Here is a 10,731-nt window from a genome sequence, read left to right as displayed (position 1 = left end):
GAGTGTGTATGTGGAAAATGCTCCTGTCGGGAACATTGGAAGCCACAACTCTGGGCCAAAATATAATAAATTTCTCTGTTTTGAAGATACTTTGATTTATCTCAGGTGACCCTGAGATACCACGGGTGCACACACACACACACACACACACACACACACACACACACACACACACCTTTGAGATGGAAGGCACCATAAGGAAGCTTAAAGAATTACACCCATTATCTTGTAATAACCTATAATGGAGTATAATCTTCGAAATCACTGAATCACTATGGTGTACACCTGAAACTAACACAATACTGTAAATCAACTATACTTCAATTAAAAAAATAATATGCCAGAAATATTTAGAATCCTAAAAGATATATATACACACACACATATACATACATACACATACAGTTAAAATGTAAAACAAGCAGGCAATTTGAACTACAGGTAAGAACTGACCATACAACTCTTCTCAATGATGTCTTGTCTCTCATATTTGTATGTAAATCTAGGTACAGGACACTAAGTTCTGCATTTCCTTACACTGGTTCTAAAACAACACCTTTATATCCTCATGTCTTCTTTTTTTTTTTTTTTTAGGTTGTTTCCCTCGCTTGCCTATTGTAAATAGTGCTTCAATGAGTATTGAGTGCATGTATCTTTTCGAATTATAGTTTTGTCTGGATATATGCCCAGGATTGGGATTGCAGGATCATATGGCAACTCTATTTTAAGTTTTTTGAGGAACCTCCATACTGTTTTCCATAGTGGCTGTACCAATTTACATTCCCACCAACAGTGTAAGAGGGTTCTCTTTTCTCCACACCCTCTCCAGTATTTGTTATTTGTAGACTTTTTAATGATGGTCATTCTGACTGGAGTGAGGTAGTACCTCATTGTTGTTTTGATTTGCATTTCTCTAATAATTAGCAATGTTGAGCATCCTTTCATGTACCTGTTGGCCATCTCTATGTCTTCTTTGGAGAAATGTCTATTTAGGTCTTCTGTCCATTTTTGATTGGGTTGTGTTTTTTTGTTATTGAGTTGTATGAGCTGTTTATATATTTTGGAAATTGAGCCCTTGTCAGTCACATCATTTGCAAATATCTTCTCCCAGTCTGTAGGTTGTCTTTTCATTTAGTGTATGGTTTCATTGCTGTACAGCAGCTCATAAGTTTGATTAGGTTCCATTTGTTTATTTTTGCTTTTATTTCTATTGCCTTGGGAGACTGACCTAAGAAAAACGATTGGTATGATTTATGTCAGAGAATGTTTGCCTATGTTCTCTTCTAAGAGTTTCATGGTGGCATGTCTTTTTTTTTTTTTACAATAATTATCTTTAAAATATACATTAAAAATTTTTTATTTTATTTATTATACAGCAGGTTCTTATTGGTTATCTATTTTATACATATTCAGTGTATATATGTCAATCCCAATCTCCCAATTCATCCCACCACCAGCACCCCTGCCCTGCTTTCCCACCTTGGTGTCCATACGTTTGTTCTTTACATCTGTGTCTCTATTTCTGCCTTGCAAACCAGTTCATCTGTACCATTTTTCTAGATTCCACATATATGCATTAATATACGATATTTGTTTTTCTCTTTCTGATTTACTTCACTTTGTATGACAGTCTAGGTGCATCCACATGACTAAAAATGACCCAAATTCATTCCTTTTTATGGCTGAGTAATATTCCATTGTATATATGTACCACATCTTCTTTATCCATTCATCTGTTGATGGGCATTTAGGTTGCTTCCATGACCTGGCTATTGTAAATAGTGCTGCAATGAACATTGGGGTGCTCATGTCATCTTGTTTTGGGAGAATGAAGGGTTTCCTTCAATCTTTCCTTTCCTTTCTTTTATCTTTACTATTGTTCTTCATGATAGGTTAACTTGGTTCTCATATGGAAAATGGGAATTCCTGCCAAGTACCTTCATAAAATATGAAGATATCCAACAAAATAAGATTTCAACCGAGCGTCCACTTAATAGATTATTTTCTTAGTGAGTAGACCACCTGTCTGAAATGTCAATACAACTGAAAACCCCTATAAGGCTAAAGGAAAAGGAACCCAGTTCAGTCATTTTCCACAATGAAGCAGTTTCTGTGCTGAGTTGAATCACTCAGGTATTTGTTCATTTGGTGAAGGGTAGTAGTTAAAGTCAGGGGTTATGAAATCACATTGCTTGGTTTCAAATCCAATTTTTCCCTTACTTGGGCTAATAATGTCTCCTTTTTGAACTTCAGATTCCTTACCTGCTAACTCAGCATGGTGCCTACCTCACAAAGTTTCTATGAATGTTAAATGAGATGATATATGTAATATACATAGCACAATGTCTGGCATCTGGTAATTGCACAATACCTATTAGCTGTTATTAATTTCCTTGAGTTAAACGTGCGAGCCATTGGTCAACCCTGGATGTTGTGAAAAATACAAAGATCGACTTCCCACACAGTCCCAGTCCTCAGGAGAAACAAGTTGACATATGACAACGATATAAAGTAGGATATATTTGTACATGAGATGGGGAGAGATGAGTGAAGTGCCAGGAGAGGGCAAGTGACAGAGGGGTCACTTCTACCCAGGAAGTTCCAGGAAAGATGATAAGGAGGATGCCACTTTTTAAACTAAGTGAAGAATTAGAAGGAATTAAATAGACTTCTCTGTAGAAGAGAGGAGGATATTCTAGGAAGAAAGAATGTTGTTGGCAAAGGCAAAGAGATGTGACAATGTGAGATGTATAATGGGGGAAGGGTGGCCCATCCTGTTTGGGTTGGATCATGAACACAAAGATGATGTGTGCTGTACATGGCTGGAAATACATGTTGGGACCTGAACTTAATTTGGAAAGTAATAAGAAGCCATTGAAGGTACAATGTTTGTGACAGCTATTTTAAAAATGGTATTTAAAGAATGTGTATAAGATCAGTCCTGAGTTTGTTGATGAAATACCATGAACTTCTAAATTATAATCAAGATCTTTTTGGTCAGTTCAGAGAGTTCATTGTGTTGTGTTCCTATGTCTCTTCATATTCATTGATATGTGCTATTTTTCTTTACCCTCATTTTTACCCTGTACAGGTGTGATCTCCATTCCTTTGTACATCCCTCACAGGCTGTTCAACTGGAAGTTTGAAGATAACATCTGTGCATTTCGGCTCACTATTGACTATCTTTTGTGCACATCTGTGTATAACATTGTACTCATCAGCTTTGCTCAATACCAGTCAGTCTCAAATGCTGTAAGTCAAAATATTAATTTATCCTCCTTAGAAGATTATATACTTGTAAATTTTGGGTCCCCAAGCAAAAAATTTTTTTGTTTAATTGGCAAAACTTAGAGAAGCCTGTTACCCTTTTGTTATCTAGCACCAAGTTTTCATTGGGGCTTAGTGAACATTTTCTGTGTGATTTGGTTAGGTCACTCCCTTATGTACCACTAAAATGGGAAGGTGTCCACCAAAATCCAAGGCAAGTTGTGAGAAGTGGTAAATTGAGTCCGTAGTAGATTGGATATGCATGAGTCTCACAGTAGGTTCATCTGTTCAACTCCTTAGACAACTTGAGACCTGAATGTTCTCTTCAGGATGGAACTTGGTGGGTGATTAGAAAGACTCCCAGACTTCTGAATGTCGCGAGAAAATTAATTTTGAATGACCAAAGGAAAAGACAGTACACAGGGAAGCTATAGGTTATACAGTAGCACTAACCAGAAACTAACCAGTGCCAGTTTAGGACCCATGCCAAGAAAGTCTGAACTTACCCAAGATTTAGAACAGTCTCATCAACTAGCTCATGACAGTTCTTAAGCTAAATTTATCAGCAATAGAATAAAGGAGAGAATAAGGTTGATGTTAATAAGGATGAGGGATGGGAAGAGGTCACAGAAACATGGATGGTGATCTGAAGTCTTTGAGACCTAGATGGGAAACTTCCTTCACTCCTGAGTCCCAGGGATCCAAATGTGTGGGAAACGACTGTGTGACAGGGATTTTGCTAAGGACACAAAACTGAATCTCCAGAGTCTTTCTTTTTGAGGAGCATAACAGTCTAATGTGGAGATAGATCCATAAACAAAGGGACTAAGTGTGGTGCTGCAGGCATTGAGAGGACAGTGACAGTTCTGTCCTGGGAGAGGTGTGCAGCTTGGAGGCAGACAGGATCGGGAGGGTGCACTGGACAAGGCAAGGATAAACTGCTGTAACAAAGAGACTCCAAAATGCTGAGACCAGACAAGACAGAAACTAACTTTTCTCTCATAGAACAGTTCAGGAAGATGGGAAAGCTCTGCTCCAGGAACTCACCCAGGGACCCAGGCTCTGTACCCTCTAGAGCAGGGACCTATGGTGTCTCTTGCAACTGCTCAAATAAAACTTCATTATCCAAACAGGTGGTGGGCCACACTTGCTCCATGGACAGTGGTTTGCTGACCCCCACCCACCCTAAGTCATTAACCTCCTCTGCACGGTCCAAATCATGCTGTTGTCACTCCAGGTTCTAGAAAGGAAGGGCAAAAGGCAGAAGTCCAGGGTAAGGGATTTTCTTTTAACCAAGTAGTGCAGAATCACACAATCATTTCCACTCACCTTTCATTGGTGAAATTTAGTCATGTGGTCTTACCTTACTGCAAGGGAAGCTGGGAAGTGTGGCCTCTAGCTGAGCTGCCATATGGCCAGGAAGAAGTAGAGAATGGATGTGGTGGGACAGCCAGACACTTGACATTGAGTACTTTATTTGTACCAGAGTCCACTGCAGTTTGTTCTGGACGAACTCTGGAGAGAGTACAGATCAGTTTGGATTAGCCATCCAGAAGCCTATAATCTCAGATTTTTCAAACAGATAGTAATCCATTATTGAGTCATGAAATCAGTTCAGTGGGTTATTATGTCACTTTTTCGTAGAATGAAAAAATATGGAAAGAAGTACAATAGAACTTAAGTCAGAGTATAAAATATCAGAGTACCTTGTTCATAATAAAGGTAAGTATTGTTTTATGAATACTTCTGTCTGTATACTTCATTAGGGTATAAAATGTATTTCTTACTTTAGGTCACAATCAAAATGTTTGAAAAGCAGTGCTCTAATTAATAATCTTTCTTTAAATCTTTAATTTGTACTTTAAAATTTTCCTTTCTTTCTGGGTTTTCTTTTTAATCTTCACTGAGTGTTCCTAGTTAGTGTTCACTGGGACATTTCTTCACGGAACATCCAAGCTCTTGAGGCAACCTCAGCTTTGTGTTAGGGTAAGGGATGGCTTGCCCAGTTAGAAAAAGGGTTTAGAAGTTACAGAGAGTTGAGGAGTGATGTCCAGAGAGAAAATAGGCGGGCTTGTTTCTTGGTCTTGCCCTGAGAAATTCCCCTGGCAATGGAGGCTGTAAACTTGGTGAGGGCTAGGTCAGCTGGATCTGGGTCCCTGGTACACAGCACAGAGTCAAGTGTAAAAAGTGCTCCATGCATGAGTGTATGAATGCCCACGGGGGTGCTCAGGCAGCACTCCCACCTCTGTTGGCTGAGTTCCAACACAGCTCTATGAAGCCAGAAGGAAGCCTTTAAAGACCACAGGAGCTCATAGGAAATTACCACGCGGAATTGAGCTCTTGCTGTAGCTAAAAGTAGAGGAGACAGTGTAATAGGGGAAGGCGGCAGGCTGGGCTTGGGAAATGGAAATCTGACAATAGTTTGGGGAAGGAAGGCTCGATGCACATGGCAGTGCATGACAGGCACTTAGAACGGCTCTGCAATCCCATCTCATTACTAATACCAGCAAGTTCCAGGGGTTGCTCTGCCTCCCAAAAGAAACCGGATTGACGGAATGTTTGGATATCTTATTGGGGTGGGGAAGGAAGCAGGGTAAGAGACAACATCCTGAATAATGGACATATTCTGTAGTGGGTGAGAAGTGGGCCACTGATGGATTTCAGGGAAGCACGGGCCTGGATTTAAGCAATGCTTGAACTGTTATCTGTTAAAAATGCTACCCAGAGATGAAGAGATTGGCATCATCTTCTCAATTCCCTTGGATGTCCATTATCCCATTTGACCTTATGCATAATAGAAAAGAGATTACTTTCCAGCATATTGCATCATATCATTACAAAGGCTGAACAGAGCAATTAAAAAACTAAATGCAGTTTATGACCATCTGGGTATTGTTACCATCTTCATAATCATTAGATTTAGCGCAAGTATTAATTAGTGGTATGAGAAGCAGAAGGCAAAATAATGTATTGTACATGGGAGCTTGTGGTCAGCACCATAGGCACTTTAGCTTAGCCTCAGAAATACCAGTAATTTGGAAAAAGCCAAAAAAAGAAAAAGAAACCCCACGTCTCTGCATTTTTTAAAAATAATTTTTTTTTTTAAACCAGCCTCCTTTTACCTCTAGCCAATTGGTGAACCCTTCCCAGCATGTACAATCCATCAAAGAAAGACAGTGCTGGGCATTGTTACACCCCTTTAATAAAAATGAGAAACCACTTTAGAACAAGACTTGAAAACTCACAGAGAAAATAGCACTTGAGAGATGGTGAAAGGGAAGTGTGTTCCAACTTCATGGGTAAATCATCTCCTTTCCCTTGAGTGCAAAAGGCAGAAAAACATGGAATATTTGGGCTGAAAGGAAACTTACTGATCTAAAAGGTGTCCAGACAGGTTGTGTGCTCTAGGTCCCCTTAAGAAAGTCTTGGGTCATACGTTTATCCCTCATACAGTGTGGTTGGCATTTTAGATTTCTTATAGAAGATTTCAGAATCAATCAAAAGTCATGGGTCTTGTGATCCAAGAGCAATCCTCCCTCATAGAATCCCATTTTCCCTTACAGAAGACTGTCCTTGTGACCAAGTGGACTCAGAACTTTCTTCACCCCTATAAAAAGACCGTGGCACTCACCACAGCCGTGTCTCTCCAGTGGCTGGCCACCACTGCTTTGGCACCATTTTTGTCGGGTAGATACGTTTGTAGAAAGAAATGATTTGGTCACGCTCAGTAACACTGCAGTATCTCCCCACAGCTGGTTTAAACTTTCTTTTTGTGTGTCATCTTGTGGGAGTAACATAAGAGTTCTTCTCTTTTTGACCCCACCTGGAAGGCTCAGCATAAACGGCAGAGTAGATTCTTCCTAAATACTGGATTTAGAAAAGCCAATGTCTTTTAAACTTTTCTGTGACTTCCGTGATAAATGCATTTTACACTATGATTCAGTACATACATTTCTCGTTCTCTATGTACATCTATATTCCCAAAGCAAAAGTTTCATCAAACAATACATATCTTTAGGATGTGTGATGCATTCTGACACTGATTATTCCAATTCATTAAAAAAATTGCTGCTCATGATCCAGCTGGCAAGTTAAAAACACTGTGAAAGGGCTTCCCTGGTGGCGCAGTAGTTGAGAGTCCGCTCTGCCGATGCAGGGGACACGGGTCCGTGCCCTGGTCCGGGCAGATCCCACATGCTGCGGAGCGGCTGGGCACGTGAGCCATGGCCGCTGAGCTTGTGCGTCCGGAGCCTGTGCTCCACAACGGGAGAGGCCACAACAGTGAGGGGTCCGCGTACCACAAAAAAACAAACAAACAACAATAAAACACCGTGAAAACGGGCATTTAGTTTCAGTTAACAGTTCAGGTTAGTGTCTGTGGACTAGGAAGACTGCATTCTTATTTTAGATATTGACCATGACATTTTCTATAGTGTCAGAGGTTTAACCTTGAACTGCTAAGAAAGTCTACATCTTGGCCCAGGGTCCACTGAAATCGAACCCTCTGCCCTGGCCCAGATCATGTTACCCAAATTCAGTGAATATCCCTGCTTTGCACATTCCTGAAACTCCTGAGGGCCAATGGTATGCTTTGTGCAATCAACATATGCTCATTGTATTGAAAATAACTTACTTGGTTTCTTTTAGGTGTCTTATGGAGCTCAGCACACTGGGATCTTGAAGACTGTGGTTTGGATGGTGGCCGTCTGGGTAGTGGCCTTCTTAGTGCATGGGCCAATAATTCTAGTTTCAGAGGCCTGGAAGAATGGGAAGGGGGATTGTGAACCTGGATTCCTAACAGAATGGTATATCCTTGCCCTCATGGTACTCTTGGAATTCATGATCCCAGTCTTGTTAATGGCTTATTTCAACATGTATATTTACTGGAGCCTACGGAAGTGTGGTAATCTCAGCAGGTGGCACTCTAGATTCACTTCTGTCTCTTCCAGTAGCTATGGACGCTCATTCAGGAGTGGACTGTTTTCAAGGACATCTTTTTCTAACCCAGAGGAAGCAGCAGCATCCCTTCGTTCAGAGAAACCAAGAAGAAACAGCAGGCTCTTGTTTTCCTTAACAGCCCAGCCAAATAGTGTAACTGCTTCCAAAACGGGCTCCCTCTCCCATTCAGATTCCCGAGTTCTTCAACAAAGGGAACATCTTGAGCTGTGCAGAGGCAGGAAATTAGCTAAGTCACTGGCCATTCTCTTAGGTGTTTTTGCCACTTGCTGGGCTCCCTACTCTCTGTTCACAATTATTCGTTCAATATCCCCCACAGACCTCAGTCTGTCAGCAACAGCTGTGTATGAGTTCACATTTTGGCTCCAGAGGTTCAATTCCTTTGACAATCCTTTTTTGTATTCGCTGTGTCACAAGCGTTTTCAGAAGGCTTTCTTGAAAATATTTTGTGTGAAAAAGCAGTCCATACCATCACACAATCGATCAACGTCCTCTTAATCTTTGTGCCTATGTAAATTTCAGTCTTGCTCTCACCTAAATGAATCTGGCTTTCATCTTGCCCTTTCCACTCTACTGAAAAAATCCAGAAAATCATAACACTTGAAAACTTAGAAAAAAATACCTGGAACCTAGAAGTCAGTGGAAAATTATTCCGGTGAATAACAACAGCATAATTAGAAATTGACAGTAATATTTTTGTAAACTCATAATCACAAAAGCACTATATTTTTCTTAGTCATCACCTCTTCTTTGTCTTTTAGATCTTAAATAACGTTGATTGTGAAATTCAAGAATTTTGGTTTTCTATGTTCAGTGTTTGCTACAGTCTTAAGCGAATTTCCCTTTTTTATTTTACAGTGATGAAAACTCGTCAGGTTTTAAGATCATTCCCTAAAGTATACAGTAGAAAAAAAGAGCTCTTGTGCCCTCTTTGCTGGGGGTGGGTAACTGTTATGGTCACTGAGCAGGCGAATTAGGGTTTGAGTTGGCAGGACAGGGGTTGAGGGTGCCAGATAGAAGAGCAGAGGGCATGTGTACTTCCAGACTCCATATTCCTGATCCTAGAAAAGAAGGAAGTGTGAGACGAGGGAGGAAAAAGGAGGTCGCTGCAGCTCTCAAAGGTCCTCAATGAAGTTATCTTGGAGGCCCTGGCAATCAGAAGATGTCAGGGTGAGGGACAGGCAATGGGTTGAAAGGATGGCTTTCCCTATTCCTTCCTGCCCCCTTCTCCCAACTTCCACATCAGCTCAAACTTCTCTGTGAGAAAATATGGAAGAAAGAGAAAGGCTAAGAGATGCAAAAGGACTATATGATTAAACCTGATGTACCTGGTGTAACATTCACAGAACTAGTACGTGTCAATAATTATGAATAAAATATATTTCTGTGTTTGATGTTTTTAACTCGTGTGCTCAATATTTTACACTGAAGTGCTCAGAGTGATTCCTTTATTATGCAGTTAATGTAGGTTATACCTTACTGATGAGTTGCATTTTATTAGACTGGTGACATTTTGTTCTCTTTGTCATTATTAATTTTTTCATAGTGTTCTTTGCCTGTCTTGGTCATAACATTTCATTTTGACTTCATAGTTAATTTAATGTATTCTGTAAGGTTTCATCAGTGTTTCTTCTATAACTTCTCAGAGTTCTTTTTTTTGGGGCGGGGGAGCATTACCTTTATTTTTTATTTATATGGCAGGTTCTTATTAGTTATCCATTTTATACATATTAGTGTATACATGTCAATCCCAATCTCCCAGTTCATCCCACCACCACCACCACCACCCCCGCCGCTTTCCCCTCTCGGTGTCCACGTTTGTTCTCTACATCTGTGTCTCAATTTCTGCCCTGCAAACTGGTTTATCTGTACCATTTTTCTAGGTTCCACATCTATGCGTTAATATACAATATTTTTCTCTTTCTGACTTACTTCACTCTGTATGACATCTCTAGATGCATCCACATCTCTACAAATGACCCACTTTTGTTCCTTTTTATGGCTGAGTAATATTCCATTGTATATATGTACCACATCTTCTTTATCCATTCGTCTGGCGATGGGCATTTAGGTTGCTTCCATGACCTGTCTATTGTAAATAGTGCTGCAATGAACATTGTGGTACATGCCTCTTTCTGAATTATGGTTTTCTCTGGGTATATGCCCAGTAGTGGTATTACTGGGTCATAAAGTAATTCTATTTTTAGTTTTTTAAGGAACCTCCATACTGTTCTCCATAGTGGCTGTATCAATTTACATTCCCACCAACAATGCAAGAGGGTTCCCTTTTCTCCACACCCTCTCCAGCATTTGTTGTTTGTAGATTTTCGATGACGCCCATTCTAACTGGTGTGAGATGATAACTCATTGTGGTTTTGATTTACATTTCTCTAATTAGTGATGCTGAGCAGCTTTTCATGTGTTTCTTGGCCATCTGTATGCCTTCTTTGGAGAAATGTCTATTTAAGTCTTATGCCCATTTTGGATTGGGTTGTTTGTTTTTTTTTA

General features: G+C 40.1%; 1 protein-coding gene across 1 annotated transcript; it reads left to right on the top strand.

Moving 5' to 3' along the window:
* Positions 1–2,800: 2,800 nt before the first annotated feature.
* On the top strand, positions 2,801–8,721 carry HRH4 (histamine receptor H4). Its single transcript, XM_024757939.1, has 2 exons — positions 2,801–3,252; positions 7,915–8,721. Exons 1-2 carry the CDS (start codon positions 3,052–3,054, stop codon positions 8,719–8,721), a joined length of 1,008 nt encoding a protein of 335 aa, XP_024613707.1. The 5' UTR covers positions 2,801–3,051.
* Positions 8,722–10,731: the final 2,010 nt, after the last annotated feature.

Source organism: Neophocaena asiaeorientalis, unplaced genomic scaffold (assembly GCF_003031525.2).
Source record: "Neophocaena asiaeorientalis asiaeorientalis breed wild unplaced genomic scaffold, Neophocaena_asiaeorientalis_V1.1 scaffold142, whole genome shotgun sequence".
In the NCBI taxonomy this organism is placed as follows: domain Eukaryota; kingdom Metazoa; phylum Chordata; class Mammalia; order Artiodactyla; family Phocoenidae; genus Neophocaena; species Neophocaena asiaeorientalis.
Note: the sequence above shows the minus strand (reverse complement) of the source record. Positions and strands in the feature narration are given on the sequence as shown.